General features: G+C 43.1%; 1 protein-coding gene across 50 annotated transcripts in view; it reads right to left on the bottom strand.

Annotated features, from left to right (window-relative positions):
* LOC110530483 (obscurin) overlaps window positions 1-17,164 on the bottom strand; it is a 92,102-nt gene that overhangs the window by 7,590 nt on the left and 67,348 nt on the right. For 37 of the 50 annotated variants that reach the window (XM_090182507.1, XM_090182520.1, XM_090182537.1 and 34 more), the window contains 18 exons: window positions 13,676-13,966; window positions 13,131-13,403; window positions 11,126-12,532; window positions 9,882-10,163; window positions 9,583-9,664; window positions 9,328-9,449; window positions 8,607-8,804; window positions 8,418-8,450; window positions 8,171-8,269; window positions 7,209-7,427; window positions 6,812-6,982; window positions 5,859-5,915; window positions 4,630-4,769; window positions 4,121-4,321; window positions 3,920-3,996; window positions 3,381-3,551; window positions 282-441; window positions 48-164 (listed from right to left, as the gene is read on the bottom strand). In XM_090182507.1, coding sequence (XP_090038633.1) covers window positions 48-164; window positions 282-441; window positions 3,381-3,551; window positions 3,920-3,996; window positions 4,121-4,321; window positions 4,630-4,769; window positions 5,859-5,915; window positions 6,812-6,982; window positions 7,209-7,427; window positions 8,171-8,269; window positions 8,418-8,450; window positions 8,607-8,804; window positions 9,328-9,449; window positions 9,583-9,664; window positions 9,882-10,163; window positions 11,126-12,532; window positions 13,131-13,403; window positions 13,676-13,966 — 4,100 coding nt within the window. The remainder of the gene's footprint in view (window positions 1-47; window positions 165-281; window positions 442-3,380; window positions 3,552-3,919; window positions 3,997-4,120; window positions 4,322-4,629; window positions 4,770-5,858; window positions 5,916-6,811; window positions 6,983-7,208; window positions 7,428-8,170; window positions 8,270-8,417; window positions 8,451-8,606; window positions 8,805-9,327; window positions 9,450-9,582; window positions 9,665-9,881; window positions 10,164-11,125; window positions 12,533-13,130; window positions 13,404-13,675; window positions 13,967-17,164) is intronic. The other 13 variants (XM_090182523.1, XM_090182530.1, XM_090182540.1 and 10 more) reach the window with 2 other exon arrangements.

The following is a 17,164-nucleotide window of genomic DNA, read 5'->3' as shown; positions in this document are numbered from 1 at the left end:
TGTGAACAAGAACAAAGAATACCCAATTTACAGTGTTAAACTCTCACCTTGAGCAAGGCCTTGTACTTCTGGATTCTGTCCAGAGGTTTCTGTAGGTAGGCATTGATGCTCAGTACAGGACCTTCAGCAGGGTCGGCACTGGCCTGTTCTTTGTCTGTGTATTCCTGTGACAAAGACAACAGGGTATAGAAACATTACTAGCCTTACATAGTCACTAAGATGACAAGACTTACACATTAATGACCACATGTGCTAACAGTATTTGTGAAGGGTTCACTTACCTTGAAGAAGCGGTGTACGGTCTTGTCACTGATAGCGGCCTCTGCCTTTTGCTGGCCTACGAGGTACTGGAGGTACTTCTCAAAGCCCTCGCCACTCCTCAGGAAGCGCATGGCCACGTCGTCATCAGTGTCGCAGTGGCTCAACTTAGGGAGCATGGACCTGCACATGACACAGTATGGGGTCAATTCATTCAGCAGCTTTGTGAGAAATGTAATTATTACCAGTATATTTATAAAGCAATAAACCCAGAGGTGGTGTGATATGTTTAAGCAATAAGGCCCGAGGGGGTGTGGTATATGGCCAATATACCAAGGCTAAGGACTGTTCATTCTCACAATGCAAAACAGAGTGCCTGGACACAGCCCTTAGCCGTGGTATATTGGCAAAGTACCTCAAACCCCAGAGGTGCCTTATTGCTATTATAAACTGGTTACCAACGTAATTAGTGTAATAAAAATAAATGTTTTATGATACCCATGGTATATGATCTGATATACCATGGCTGTCAGCCAATCAGCACTCAGGGCTCAAACCACGTAGTTTATAATGGCCAATATATCACGGCTATGGGTTGTTCTTACGCAAACCTTAGGCATGACTCAAACCCCAGAGGTGACTTATTGCTTTTACAAACCGGTTACCAAGATAAATAGAACAGTAAAAAATATACTGAACATGAATATAAAAGCAATATGCAACAATTTCAAAGATTTTACTGAATTACAGTTCACATAAGGAAATTAATCAATTGAAATGGGCATAACTGGGACTACAGATATTCGTTTGTTGGTCACTGGTACCTTAAAAAAAAGGTAGGGGCGGTGGATCAGAAAACCAGTCAGTATCTGGTGTGACCACCATTTTTTTCATGCACGCCACACATCTCCTTCGTATAGAGTTTATCAGGCTGTTGATTGTGGCCTGTGGAATGTTGTCTCACTCCTCTTCAATGGCTCTGTGAAGTTGCTGGATTTTGTCGGGAACTGGAACACGCTGTCACACACTGATGAGTATGCATGCCATGGTAGAACTGGGACATTTTCAACTTCCAGGAAATGTGTACAGATCCTTGTGACATGAGGCCATGCCTTATTATGCTGAAACATAAAGTGATGGCGGTGGATGAATGGTACGAAAATGGGCCTTGGGATCTTGTCACGGTATTGATGTGCATTCAAATTGTCATTGATAAAATGCAATTGTGCTTGTTGTCCGTAGCTTATGCCTGCCCATACCATAACCTCACCATCACCATGGGGCACTCTGTTCACAACGTTGAATCAGCAAACCGCTCACCCACACAATGCTATACATGTGATTTGCAGTTGTGAGGCATGTTGGACGTACCAAATTCTCTAAAATGACGTTGGCGACGGCTTATGGTAGAGAAATGAACATTCAATTCTCTGGCAATAGCTCTGGTGGACATTCCTGCAGTCAGCATGCCAATTGCACACCACCTCAAAACTCAAAACATCTGTGTCATTGTGTTGTGTGGCCTTTTATTGTGCCCAGCACAATGGTGCACTTGTGTAAATTGTATTTATTAAGGATCCCCATTAGCTGCTGCCAATGCAGCAGCTACCCTTCCTGGGGTCCAGCAAAATTAAGGCAGTTATATACAATTAGAAATATTACATGACATTACATTATGCTTAATCAGCTTCTTAATATGCCACACCTGTCAGGTGGATGGATTATCTTGGCAAATGAGAAATTCTCACTGACAGGGATGTAAACAAATGTGTGCACAAAGTTTGAGAGAAATAATGTTTTTGTGTGTGTGAACATTTTTGGGGATCTTTTATTTCAGCTCATGAAACATGGGACCAACCCTTTACATGTTGCATTTCTATTTTTGTTCAGTGTAATTTTATGTAATCCCTGTGGTATATTGTCTGATATAGCTGGGATGCTGTTTCATCTGTTGGGTTCTGACTTTTAGACTTGAAAACATTAAATATCATTTTCCATGTCACTGGAGGAGAGAGGGGAATGTAGAATGTTTACATTCTACCAGGATATGTTATTGTCAAACATTAGGGATCCTATGGGAGGTGAAGAGACAGTCTCATGACAGTGAGTTGGGGAGGAGTGAGGAATGTGGGCAGAGGTCAGGTTAGAAGAAGTGGGGAAGAACATTCATCACTAATCTTCTGCATAGTAACAGAGGTGTATTGGCTGTTCAGATGTATAAAGAGGGGCTCAGCATAGGGGAAAGGATTAAATACTACTGCTTGTGTGGATATGATTTGTCTTATGCAGCTGTATGACCCAGTGGGTGAATAAACTTGGTTTGAGCTTTAATAAGAGTCTGAGTTTTTTTACTGTGTTTATTTAGAACCTAACACATCCAATCAGCATCCAGAACCCAAACTACCCAGTTTATAAGTGGTATATACAGAGTGTACAAAACATTACAAACACCTTCCTAATATTCAGTTGTACCCCCTTTTGCCCTCAGAACAGCCTCAATTCGTTGGTGCATGGACTCTACAAGGTGTCAAAAGCGTTCCACAGGGATGCTGGCCCATGTTGACTCAATGCTTCCCACAGTTTTGTCAAGCTGGCTGAATGTCCTTTGGGTGGTGGATCATTTTTGAGACACACAGGAAACTGTTGAGTGTGAAAAACCCAGCAGCATTGCAGTTCTTGATACACTTAAACCAGTGTGCCTGGCACCTACTACCATACCCCGTTCAAAGGCACTCAAATATTTTGCCTTGCCCATTCACCCTCTGAATGGCACACATACACAATCCATGTCTCAATTGTCTCAAGGCTTATGTCTCAAATGTCTCAATTGTCTCAAAATTACCCCTTCATCTACACTGATTGAAGTGGATTTAACAAGTGACATCAATAAGGGATCATAGCTTTCAGGTGGATTCACCTGGTCAGTCTATGTTATGGGAAAGAGCAGGTGTTCCTAATGTTTTGTAATGGTATGGTATTATATAATGACAATACAATGGAACCAGTTAGGTCATTTCTGAAGCATACATACAAGCCTTATAAAGGGTTTATGAAAGCTTCATTAATCCTTAAAAGTTTAAGTTTGTTTGAAGACGGGCCAAAAAACAGTCAGTGGTACTTACTCGCTATGGAAGGCCTTGATCTCGTTGATGTTCCTGAATATGGCCTCCTTCTGGCTGGTGATGTCAGATGGGGTGTCAGGGCTCTCCACTTGCTTGATGTGGTGGGAGGTGAAGAAGTCCATCTCTTTGACAAACTCTGCCTCGCTGTTGATCAAGTCTTGAATCAGTTGGCTGAGGATGACAGAGCATTGTGGTTACTATGGGGTGTCGTTGAGTGTGGTGGTGTTTCTTGCTTGTGCATGCAGAGCCGAATCCTAACTATCTTCTTGTTTTTTTTTTTAACATTAATTCTCGAATCAAATCAAATCAAATGTATTTGCAAAGCCCTTCTTACATCAGCTGATGTTACAAAGTGCTGTACAGAAACCCAGCCTAAAACCCGAAACAGCAAGCAGTGCAGGTGTAGAAGCACCTGCATTGATTTCACACAAATCATCTTGATTTGTGTGAAAGTCAGAGTTGCATGGCAGTCTGATCTCAGTTTAAGTTTTGGCCCTAATAGAAGAGAGTGTGAGAAGTTCTAGAAGCTCTCGACTCACAGTAGTCTCTTCTTGTACTCTCCTTCTGAGACCTCTTCTCCACCTCCCTCTGGGATGTCACCAGCAACATCAGACAGCTAGAACACAAAGGTTTAATGTAACATTAAGAACACAATAACATTTAACTAAAATAGGATCAAGAGAGTAGAGGTCGATGTACAATATTGGTGCTAAAGCAATTACTTGGATCTTCAAACACACCTTGAGTTTTTTATCCAGGTAGGCAGGTGAGACCCAGCCTTGTCGGGATGGAGTGGTTTTTGTGGGTTTGGTCCGGACCAGCCATTTGAGTGGATGTGCCGAGTCCAGAACCTCAACATACTGGCCCTCCTTCAGGGAAATGGTATCTTTGTTGGGGATGGTGGGGTTGTAGTCAGCCGTAGCCACATAGATGTCAAACATCTGTAGAAGGAGTCGAACATCAGACACAAAGTCTTGTCTATAAGAGTTTACATTTGCAGAGTGACTTGGATGAAAAAATATAATTGTATTTATAAGAGATTTGCCCAGAACTGGGTTTGCTGGTGATGCAGGCCAGTTGAGGCCCTTTTCTGAAAGGAATAAAGTCAAGTAAGTAGTCTGCAAATCCATTCAAAAATATAAGAGAAAAAAATTCAGAGTCATTAGAGAGGACCCAGTATGAGTGATGTGATACTGAGGTGTTCCAAACAAAGAACAAGAATGACAGATCCTTTTATATAGTTCCATACCTCTCCCCTGGCATCAGGGTCGTCAGACTCAGAGGAGGAGTCAGCGAGAATGGAGCCGGGGCGAGAGCGACCATGGTGTGGTGAGGCGGAGGGTGTCTTGGTCTCGTCGTCACTATCGCCTCCCGGGACACGTAGTGAGGCTGGGTCAGCAAGGGGGAGGGGTTCAGAGGGAGACAGCCAGGAGAGCATACAATACACACACACACACCTCAACATATCACAGTATATACAGGTAACTGCCAAAATAAAGGAAACACATACATTAAGTGTCAATAGTATCCTTCATTTACACAAGTGTTTCCTTTATTTCGGCAGTTACCTGCACATAGGCCTAATAATACTGTACACACATTCACAGAAAGGTGAAATTGGCCACTGAAACATCCACAGACCACCTGGAATGTGTAGCTTTGGCTTCTTGACCCATAAAATGAATATTATCACTGGCACAGCACAATTAATTATCAAGATTCCTCAGAAGGTTAGCTAAACTACACATTAGTGCCATCAACAGTTTTGCTGCTACTGCACAAGTTATTTGATTAAATAGTTTTCACTATTACAAACTAGTTAGAACACTAGATGCATGCATAAGAAAGATACTGTACAAATAAGACCTGGTGTCTTAAGTTGTGTCCATACATGTCTGAGTGCAGCCATGTATTCCAGCTATATGCTATCCGGAGAATCACTTCAAAGCCATTTGAATCATGTGCTCAGGTAATCACTGCTTTGCCAAGACACAACTTCTACTAATGCATCAAATAAATATCATGGAGCACAAAAACATAAAGGGAGAAATGTTTGACCAGGTATATATATTCTTTGTTATACTGAAATGGCAGCAGAATAATGGAACTGATTTAATGATAGTTTTGTCCCCCACTATGCAATGGCATCTTGACCATTTTGTTTCAAAATGTTTAAATGTGTCTTGAACGGTGAAATACTGTATGTTAATGTCATCTCCACAAGTCATCATCGCCGGTGATAGCCAAGATATTCTTACTGTCGTGCAACACGAACAGAGGGACGTCATTTTCTGACCCCTTGTTTCATGTCAAGTAGTACTCCTCTTTTAAATTCAGTCAATCCAATCCAAGTCAGACAGCTAGAGACAGATGCAGAGAGGAGGACATATAACATAAGAGGAGACTCACTAACTTGTGTAAAGGATGTCTGGTTTTTAGTGAGAGTAGCTGAGATCTTTATGTACTGTGGATACATACTGGAGGCTTTGGGCCATGATTTCATCCACTGGAGCACTTGATGGTTCTGTGTGCTGTCTGAATAACAAATTAACGATTGGATGAGTGCATGTGAGTGAATTAATGGATGGAGGGCTGAAGGATGATGAAATGAAGCAATGACAATTCATATCTGTCGGTCGTAGGGGAGGACAAGGTGTAGGAATCCACACATTGCTCAAAACACAAGCAGAACAAGTATTAGTGAGTGAGAAGAAAGAGATCAAAGCATACTTAATTATATGAACATAAAGAAAATGGCGAGTAGCAAGAGGCAATGTGCATGACATTTTCTTTGATTGTTCATTCTTAAAGCCTACATGAAGCTCTATTAGTAACTGACATATCCACAGTCGCAGCGGTGTAGCTGTATCCAACAAACGCTGGTGTGTTAGTTGGCCCTTTGCCTGATGTACTGCATGTGGGATGAGAGTAACTTGTCATAACATTACATAAACTGTGATGAAGTGTTATGACAGATAGCTTATAGTGTTTATGACAGCATTACAAAGGTAATGTATATATACAATTTGAATTTAGACTTGATCAATGGCAATATTAGAGACATATACATATATATTTTATTATGCTATTTAAACACTATAATAACATTTTCTGTATTAGCATAGACAAGCAGATTCAAATGTTTTAGCCTGCAATAAAAGCACAGACTGTAAAATACACCAGGATGCATTTGACCGTTATATCCCCATTTACCAGATATTAATATTACAGTACTTTAATCTATTCTAGTAGTCATTATAAGTTACATGTAAAATCGAAATACATTTGCATCAAATCAAAAAGTGTATTTACTTGATCTTAAATCAACACAAAGAGTGGAATAATATTTCTTTAAATCAAATAAGAAAATGTTCTAACTGTGCCCTATTTTGGACCTTTGATGGAACAGCCCATGACACATTTTCACTCACCTTGGCTGATCTTGGCAGATACCATTTCAGTGATCTGGGAGGTGAGCTTCATAAGGAACTCTTCTGTTCCAACTTCACCTAGATACTGCATTTTTCCTCTGCCAACATCTTCATCTGGAGGGCTGATAGTAATCCCCAGAGGGATTGTGGTCTCTTCCTTTGGTCGTGGTGCTACAACGGAAAGCAGATAATACATTAGGAATGTTTCACATTAGAACTCGCTGTCTGCCACGCATATCCTACATTAATTTAGATTATGTATGATTAGAAAAGCATGTGTCAGTATGTTTAGCTGTTTCTCTAATATGTATTGTGGACTCAAGAAATGTTGCTATAGTAACAGCTAATGGGGATCCAAACAAACAAACCAAGTACAGTGTATCGTTCAGTTTCTCACCATCCTCCACTTCAAATTGGGCAGTGCAAATGGACTGTCCGGCCCTGTTGGTGGCGATGCAGGTGTATGTGCCTGCATGCTTAGAGCCCACATCCATCAGGATGAGACTGTGTTGGCGCCCTGAGCTGGCCACCTTGTAGCCCTTAGTGTCTGGCTTGATCCACAACACGTCCTCAGCAGACTCCTCTTTCAACCACGTCACCATTGGGGTGGGAGAACCTTGGAGAGCAGACATATAGATAGTGGGACTTGGGAATTCACATGGTGTATGATGAATAGTCTTATCAAACAGTAGTCTGTGGACTCGCATGCGTGTCTGTATGATAAATGACAATATATTTTATGGAAGCGTATCTCTCATAGGACGCGTTACTGATTCTGGGTCTGCTCCTCTGACTTGGTCAACTCTCAGCCAAGGTTGAGAGATATACTGTACTGTTACTGCGGCTATAGAAACCAATTACGACATGCCAAAACAATCTGAGGTTGAAGTTGTTGTTTCTCTAGCTTAGCGTCACACTACAAAACAAAAACGTACCCACATATTATAATTAATAAATAATGACCGAGGGGGTGTGGTATATGGCCAATATATCACGGCTAAAGTCTGTTCTTAGGCATGACACAAATTACCAAGTTTATAACATGTTTTATAAACCGGGTGGTTTGAGCCCTAAATGAGAATCGGCTGACAGCCATGTTATACCACGGGTATGAAAAAACATTTACTCCTCAAATTAAGTAGGTAACCAGTTTATAATAGTAATAAGGCACCTTGGGGGTTTGTGGTATATGACCAATATACCACAGCTAAGGGCTGTATCCAGGCACTCCGCGTTGTGATGTGCATAAGAACAGCCCTTAACCGTGGTACATTGGCCATATACTGTACAACCCCTCCACGTGCCTTATTGCTTAAATATACCATCATTATATATGAGTTCAGTGTTGTTGATAGATACCTTCCACTCTGACAGACATGGTGACACTGGCTCCCTGTTTCACCTTCCTGTTGCTGAACCTCTCCAGGAAGCGGGGTGGCACCAGAGGCACCTTGGGATCTAGGAAGTAAAACATGGGTGTAGAAAAGCGTCATCATTACGTAGCTCAAAATTCAGAACAATGTGACATGCTATAGGCAACAGTGCAAGCAGTAATGAATGAATAAATGAATTAATCAATGAATATTATAAAATCATAATGAAATACCGTGCTTCTCTACAGGCGTGAGCTCTCCTGGACCTGTTGAGAGGGTAACCATGAATTCTTCAGTAAATACAAGAATGTTATGTTGTGTATACAATAACACACATATCATAATGCAGACTAAATACATCATCCTAAGTAGAAGACAGGAATCCCTCTCAATATAAACCTTTCAGTCATGAGTAGACCTACCCAGAACCAGCAGCCTAGCAGAGGAGTATGCTGTTCCAGCAGCGTTGCTGATGTAGGCAGAGTACTCTCCTGTGTCCTCCCTCTTCACCTCCAGGACTTCCAGGCTGTGGATATCTCGCTTGTCCAGCAGCAGGATCCTGTCTGAGGAACGCAGCGGGTGGCCGTCCTTGAACCAGTACACCCTTGGACTAGGGAACCCTGGGAAATATCAACAAAGAGTAAGCAACTCACTTAGTTATTGACCCTGGGGGCAGAAATAATAAATTGCCTCTGGGGGCAGTAGTTTTTACACTGCTGCTACTCATTGTTTATTATCTATGCATAGTCTATTTACAAATTACCTTGACTAACCTGTACCCCCGCACATTGACTCGGTACCGGTACCCCCTGTATTTAGCCTCGTTATCTAATATCCTTGAGTTACTTTTAGATTTGATTGTATTTTTTACTTACGGTAGTTTTTTTAGTAAATATTTTCTTAACTCTATTTCTTGAACTGCGTTGTTGGTTATGGGCTTGTAAGTAAGCATTTCGGTGCATGTGACAAATACAATTTGATTTTAGTGTTTACTTGGCTTTTTTTACCAGATCTAGGTACACATGACTGAAGTTAATTATTCTCTATTTAAGTTATCGACCTCTGAAGGAACTGAGCAGAGACAACTTAGTCTTGCAGGGTTTGATTAATGCAGAGGAGGTGGAGAGTAACCCACAGACCAACCTTTGACTTTCAGCTGCATCTTAGCGATGGGTGAGCCTGGGCTGACGTGCACATCATGGAGCTCATCCAGTACTTGTGGCATCTGCTCATCCTCTACCACAGACTCAAAGGCTTCCGTTTCCCTGAGGGGAGAGGATAGGAAGAAAGTAAAGCTGTCAGTAAAGAAGTAACATGACCAGAGAAACGTTTTAGGTACTATTAGGAATCAGGATTCCATTGTAAAGAAGGTTGCATTCAAAGAGTTGTCTCATTCACCTAGACATATAGCCCTTGGCACTGATATAGGAGCCGGTCTCAGTGGCATCAGCTGCAGTATCGTAGTCTGAGCTGCAAGACACTGAGGAAAGAGAGATGCATTACACAATTACTCTCAAAATAACATGGATGAGGATATCCTGTGCATACAGTCAACCAACCAACCAACTAAATACCCAAATAATCAACTAAATAAACAACGAAATAACCAAAAGAACCAACGACAAAAACAACATAACTAACAAAATAACAAACAAAATGACCAACCTACCAATCAATATTATATGTTCTGTACTCACTGTCGACCCTGAGCTCAGCCTTGGTGGCAGCGATGCCGCTGGTGTTCTCAGCCATACAGCGGTAGACGCCCATGTCAGAGGGCAGCACGGTGGTGATGATGAGCTGGTGGCAGCCCTCCTGGTCCTCGTTGATCATGTAGTGGTCGTTCTCCTCCAGCAGCTTACCATCCTTGAACCAACGCACACTGGGTGGAGGCTTCCCAATCACCACGCAGTCAAAGCTAACCGGGTAACCGTCTGGCACGTCCTGGCTCTGGAGTTCAGTCAGGAAGACTGGGGCCGCTGGGGGAGAGACCGGGACAATCAGTTAGGCACAACAATAAATTAGGAGCTTTTATTCATTATGCAGGGGATTCATTTCACTGGTATTCCATGTGTAATTATTACTGACCGGGATTATCTATATATATTTCTTTATAATTTGCTTTTACAGTACAACAAAAAGCACAGATATAAAAGGGTGTAAAGGCAGGCAGTGCAACGTGAGGATTATTGGATGGAAAGGATTGTATCAATACTAGAACGGAGTGGGTCAAGGAGAGCAAAGACAAACATGTTTAAAACTGAGGACTACCGCAGGGCAGAACAGCATGAGGAGAAATGGAGGGTAAGTGTGACTAGAACGATAGTATGGATATATAGTGTCAATACTGGAAAGAAGTGGGTAAAAAGAAATTGAAGCAACCATTAAATTCCAGCAAACACAAACAAACAAATGTTTGGGACATAACTGAGGACACTACATCAAAACAAACATACCAATGAAGACACACACTGATATGACTGAAAGACAAACTGTTTGGGCAAGAGAAAATTAACATTAGGTCACACACGAAGACAGAAAAGGTAATGTAGTATAACCACATGGAACACACAATACACCATGAAAAGCAAGATGAAAGCCTGGATGAGGACAATTTGACAATTTATTTAGCAAGTACACACGTAACGTCTTAGCTAACAAGCAAAGGCTCCTGTTAATGTTTGGAATTTAAACACATTGAAACATGTATTTATATTATTCAAGCAAAATAAATTACATGTACATTACTTCAATGTCAAAGGCATTAGTCTTTTTGTGATTTAACTGGTTAATTTAGATTACTAAATAGAATGGTAGACAAAATGACTTAGTATAACCGATAGAGATACATTAAATACCTATTTAATTATATGGTATAATCTCAGCATCAAACTTAATTGCAGCAAGGCGTACAGAGAATTGTACTCTCTGGTTTTCATACCGGGGGCTCCTGTCATGAACACAGGCAGCTGCTTCTCCTGTGTGGGTGTTGCAGAGCCATCTTGAGTGTATCCCATCTTCATGATGCGCAGCTCCACTTTGAGAGGTCCAGCCTCCTGGATGGTGGTCTCCACAGGGACCCCCTGGGCCGTGAACATCTCCTTGAAGCGCTGAGACGCCACCTGGGCCTCAGACCGCTTGTCAAAGCGGATGTAGATGTATCGCTCGTCCTCGCGGTACGATTTGGGGTCGGGGGCCTGCAGCTCAGCCTCATCATCACAGCTGACAAACGACTCCTCCTCCGACGTGGCCGGCAGGCGTGTGCGGAGGAGGCGGCGAAGACGTTTGCTAGCCTGCCTCAGAGACTCGTCCATCTCGCTTTCTGCCGACGAGCTCTCCGCCTCGCTGTCGGCACTGTAGCCCATGGTCAGGGGCCTCCTTCCAGATGCCTCCCGCGCCAAGCCCACCGTCACCTTGCCGCTGTGGGTGGTCACCCCGAACTTGTTGGTGACCTCACAGGTGTAGACACCCGTGTCCTTGGTGGTTATGGCGGTGATGACCAGAGAGCAGGTGCCATCGTTGTAGATGTCAATGTGGTGGTGCTTGCCGTCCGCCAGGTGCTCGCCATCCTTCAGCCAGCGCACCTTCTCTGGCTTGCCCTCCGCCACACACTCCAGGTGGATGGTGCCATTGGGTTCCTTGGTCTGGTCCTTGAAGACGTCCTTGAAGACTGGACGCATGTCCTTGCGGGCTTTGTACCCCTTGAAGGCAGCCTGGATCTTTACAGCAGCATCCAGCAGCCCCATTTCTTCGTCCTCCTCATCAACGACCTCCGTGATGTCCGTGGTCTGTGCTGTGATCTGCTGTACTGAAGATGAGGTCTGTTGGACCGAAGTCTGTTGGACTGTGGTCGCCTCTTTCAACTTGAACTGTGCGTAGAACTTCTCAGTGGAGATGGAATCTGTCTGGTCACTCACAGAGAGGGAGGACTTGCTGCTCTTCTTCAGGTAGGAAACCAGTGTTGGAGGCCTGGATTCATCCTCAGAGCTGGTGTACAAGTTTGGCTCCAACACCTTCTTCTTAGGGACGATGACATGCTCTACAACCTTTTCCTTTTCTTTCACCTTTTGTTTCTCCGGGGCTTTCACATCCACTTTCTCAGTCTCCAGGGCTTTCACCCCCACCTTCTCCTTCTCCAGGGCTTTCTTCTCCTTGACTGGTCCCTTGGGTGTCTTGGGCTCCTTGTCCTCCTCATCAGGCAGCTCAGAGATGGAGTCAAGGGTGGGCTCTCGGCTCATGCGGCGTTTCTTGGCCAGGTCCTCCCACAGTGCATGGACGTCACCCTCGGAGGCAGCCTCAGGAGGCAGGCTGGGCTGGGCCCCCTCCTCCAACTGAACCCCATCTCCACCTACAACCAGGACACAATGGAATGCTATATGCAGCAAATGGACATCTCTACAATATAGCAGCCCCAACACACACTACATTTATAAGAACTATGTTGATCATGTAGTGACAATTACCCATGGGATTAAATTATTTTCTGATAGGAGTAGTGTGTTCATGTATACTTTGAAAGAAGGAGCTCACCTCACACCATTACTAGCTGATAATAATTATAATCTATATCCGGCACAGCCAGAAGAGGACTGGCCACCCCTCATAGCCTGGTTCCTCTCTTCCTAGGTTCTGGCCTTTCTAGGGAGTTTTACCTAGTCACCGTGCTTTTTCACCTGAATTGCTTGCTGTTTGAGGTTTTCTGTACAGCAATTTGTGACACCAGCTGATATAAGAAGGGCTTTATGAATAGATTTGATTGATTGCTAGAACTAGCAGATGAACTTACCTTAACTTACCCTCAAATAACAAACACATCTCCACCAAGCTTCCAGTTTGGCTTGAGGAGAATGGCTTACAAGAGTTTCATAATAAATTCATGTGGGCGAATGGAAAAGCAAAATTAAAATTACATGGTATAATATTCTGGTTTGTTTGGGCATATGTACCTTTTGGTAGGTTGAGATTAAGGGAGCTTTCTGCCTCGTCTGAGGCCACACAGGTGTACACACCCTGGTCAGCAGACTCAAAGTCTTTGATCAGCAGCACTTGTGTCTTGCCCTCTGTGGTGACCTGGTATTTGACCCCATACTCCACCTCCTTGTTGTCTTTGAGCCAGGTGACCGAGCTGCCCTCAGCAGAGAGGTCACAAGCCACACGGGCCATCTTACCCTCCTGCAGGTCTGGACAGGCCAACTGTTGGGTCACTGTCACTGGAGCCTCTATGGACCAAAACGATTGATTGACTGTTCGTTGATTGATTGATTGGTTGTTGATTGAGTTATATTTTTTCCAATAGATGGGACACTACAGATGCAATTCATGCCAATGGGAAATGTATTAGACTCTCCTAGATTTTAAATGGTGTAACTAACACATACATGATCTAGGACTAGGTTATAATTAGGTTGTTCAAAGTGCTGGGCTTGAGACAGAGCCATATAGAGATATATATGTTTGGCTAAGGTGTGAGCTCATCAAATAGCCAACTCACCCAGCTGAACGCTCTGAGGCAGCTGGACAGGTTCTCCTGTCCCAGCTCTGTTGATGGCTGCCACCCTGAACCTGTAGCCGCTCCCTGGGATGAGGTTATCCACAGAGAACTCTGTGTTACACACAGGCTCTGCATGGCACGGCAGCCAGAGGACACTGTCCGCCAGCCTCATCTCCACCCTGTAGCCCAAAATAGGGCTGCCTCCGTCGCTGAGGGGTGTGAACCAAGACAGGGTCACCGCCTGCTTACTCTTACTGACCAGCTCTGGGTCCTCCGGGGGGTCAGGAACAGCTATAAAAAGGAGAGTGGGTCAATGGTGGGTTTGAAGAGAGAGGAATTTGTATTTGTAATTATTAGGGATCCCCATTAGCTGCTGCCAAAGCACTTATATTACACAAACAAAATATCATATAGCATTAGCACACCGCTACATATCTCCAATACAAAATGTATAATAACACCATACAACGTTATTTCAATGTGCGCTTGTAGAGTGCTATTGTTTGTGTGTGTATGCGTGTCTCTGTACCTGTGTGTCTCTTCACAGTCCCCGCTGTTCCATAAGGTGTATAAAAAAGAATAATTGGGATTCTACAGCTTACATCAGTTACCTGATGTGGAATAGAGTTCCATGTATTCATGGCTCTATGTAGTACTGTCCACCTCCCATAGTCTGTTCTGGACTTGGGGATTGTGAAGAGACCTCTGGTGACATGTCTTGTGGGGTACGCATGGGTGTCTCAGCTGTGTGCTAGTAGTTTAAATAGACAGCTTGGTGCACTCAAAATGTCAACACTTGTCAACCAGTGGTGATGAAGTCAATCTCTCCTCCACTATGAGCCACGAGAGATAAAATGCATATCATTAATGTTAGCGCCCCCATGATCTTTTAGATCAGTAATTAGTAATTTAGGTCAACATTGGATCATTCAGAGATCCTCACTGAACTTCTGGAGAGAGTTTGCTGCACTGAAAGTAAAGGGGCTGAATAATTTTGCACGCCCAATATTTCAGTTTTTGATTTGTTAAAAAGTTTGAAATATCCAATAAATGTCGTTCCACTTCATGATTGTGTCCCACTTGTTGTTGATTCTTCACAAAAAAATACAGTTTTATATCTTTATGTTTGAAGCCTGAAATGTGGCAAATGGTCGCAAAGTTCAAGGGGGCCGAATACTTTCGCAAGGCACTGTAACTCTTGATCCACAAATTAACAGGGAATGTAAAGCCATAACACATATGTTTTTCCAGCAGCAGACTATGGTCAATAATGCCAAAAGCCGCACTGAAATCTAACAGCTCCCACAATCATCAATTTCTCTCAGCCAATCAGTCATTTGTGTAAGTGCTGTGCTTGTTGACTGTCCTTCCCTATAAGCGTGCTTAAAGTCTGTTGTAAGTTTGTTTACTGTAAAACAGCATTGTAATCTGGTCAAAAATAATTTTTTCCATAAGTTTACTAAGGGTTGATAACAGGCTGATTGGTCGGCTATTTGAGCCAGTAAAGAGGGCGTTACTATTCTTAGGCAGCAGAATGACTTTTGTTTTCCACCAGGCCTGAGGGCACACACTTTCTAGTAGGCTTGAATTGAAGATATGGCAAATAGGAGTGGCAATATTGTCCGCTATTTTTCATCCAGACCCCGGTAGCTTGTCATTGTCAATAATTTTTTCACATCTTCCACACTCACTTTACGGAATTCTAAATTACAATGCTAGTCTTTCCTAATTTGGACAGAATACATGGATGTGTAGTGTCAGTGTTTATTGCTGGCATGTCATGCCTTAGTTTGCTAATCTTGCCAATGAAAAAAATCATTAAAGTAGTTGGCAATATCAGTGGGTTTTGTGATAAATGAGGCATCTGATTCGATGAATGATGGAGCTGAGTATGCTTTTTTGCCTAAAATTTAATTTAACTTGTTATGGCTGGGGGCAGTATTGAGTAGCTTGAATGAAAAAGGTGCCAAGAGTAAACTGTCTGCTACTCAGGCCCAGTTGCTAATACATGCAAATGATTAGCAGTTTTGGATAGAAAACACTCTGAAGTTTCTAAAACTGTTTGAATGATGTCTGTGAGTATAACAGAACTCATATGGCAGGCAAAAACCTGAGACAAAACCCAACCAGGAAGTGGGAAATCTGAGGTTTGTAGTTTTTCAACTCCTTCCCTATCAAATGCACAGTATCTATGGGGCCAAATTGCACTTCCTACGGCTTCCATTAGATGTCAACAGTTTTTAGAACCTTGTTTGATGCTTCTACTGTTAAGTGGGGGCGAATGAGAGGGGAATGAGTCAGAGGTCTGCCAGAGAGTCACGAGCTGGCCACGAGACTTCATGTGAGAGTTATCTTGAGTTATCATGACCGTCCTGATCAGGTCAGGTTACAGGAGACCACAACCCTACAGATTATCTCTCAACCCCAACAGAGGAGGAGAGATCTAGGGGACTGAAGATGTGGGGGGTTTTATGGACCCTCACGCCCCTGGTAAATCTCAGGCCACAGACAAATTCCTTTGTCCTGTTACTATGGAGAACCAGCCTCAGAACATTAAACATGAACTAAAGGGACTTTGGAACAATGGTTTTTGTCAGCCACAATGGTGGTCTTGACGATAGATGGAATATGAAAATGTATGTCATTTTTGTTTTGTTATTAAAGGTTAATAGATGACGTTATTACAAAAACATTGCAACATGAAGAGTTTTCCTAGTACATATTTGATGTTTATACATTGTGTGGAAAATGTCCAAATCAAAGGGAATGTTTTGGGGGAGATGAAATGTTAAGTTAGTTGTCTAAAATTGGACTTGAGTAAAATCTGGACCTTGCCTCATGAACTTGGTACGCCCAGAAAATCGCCCTAAAGGCGGCTATGCCCACTTCTGACCCAAGGCTATAAAACCTGTGAGTATAGAATTTACAGCAGGACTACGTGACCCCAGCTGCAACAAGGTCTAAAAAAGTCAATGAACCCAGAACGCAACGCAAGTTTGAGGACAAAGAAATCCTTTTCTACCCAAGCTACGGCTGAGTAGCTGTGTCTAAGCGGGTGAATTCAAGTCGAACCACCTAGCCTCCATCTCCCATCGAATCGTGGTATCTAAAGAGTTTCATTCCTATGTTGTGAGCTCTGAGCTACAGAGCTGTCTGTCCTCAGAAGACCCCTTCCAGAGAAAAGGGTGAGGGAACAGACTCCTAAGCCAAAAAGGACACTGACATGGAGAGGACGAGCAGGGAGCTGCGCAGGAGAAGTGCGCCATCGAACAGCAGAACGGTCCACGTAGAGAATCCTCGGCGATCATCCCCACGTAATTACATCATTATATTCTGACCCATAAGAGCGGCAGTTTGGGGCAAGGCTAGGGTTAGAATAAGCATAGCTGACAAATTCACCCAAACTTATATTTCTCGTGTACTTTCTTTTTTTCTCTCTTTTGAAATTCCCATTGTGGGTAACACTCACCATAGTGTGTTGGCCCATTA

This window comes from Oncorhynchus mykiss, chromosome 8, assembly GCF_057628025.1.
Source record: "Oncorhynchus mykiss isolate SJ-2025 chromosome 8, ASM5762802v1, whole genome shotgun sequence".
Classification (NCBI taxonomy): domain Eukaryota; kingdom Metazoa; phylum Chordata; class Actinopteri; order Salmoniformes; family Salmonidae; genus Oncorhynchus; species Oncorhynchus mykiss.
Note: the sequence above shows the minus strand (reverse complement) of the source record. Positions and strands in the feature narration are given on the sequence as shown.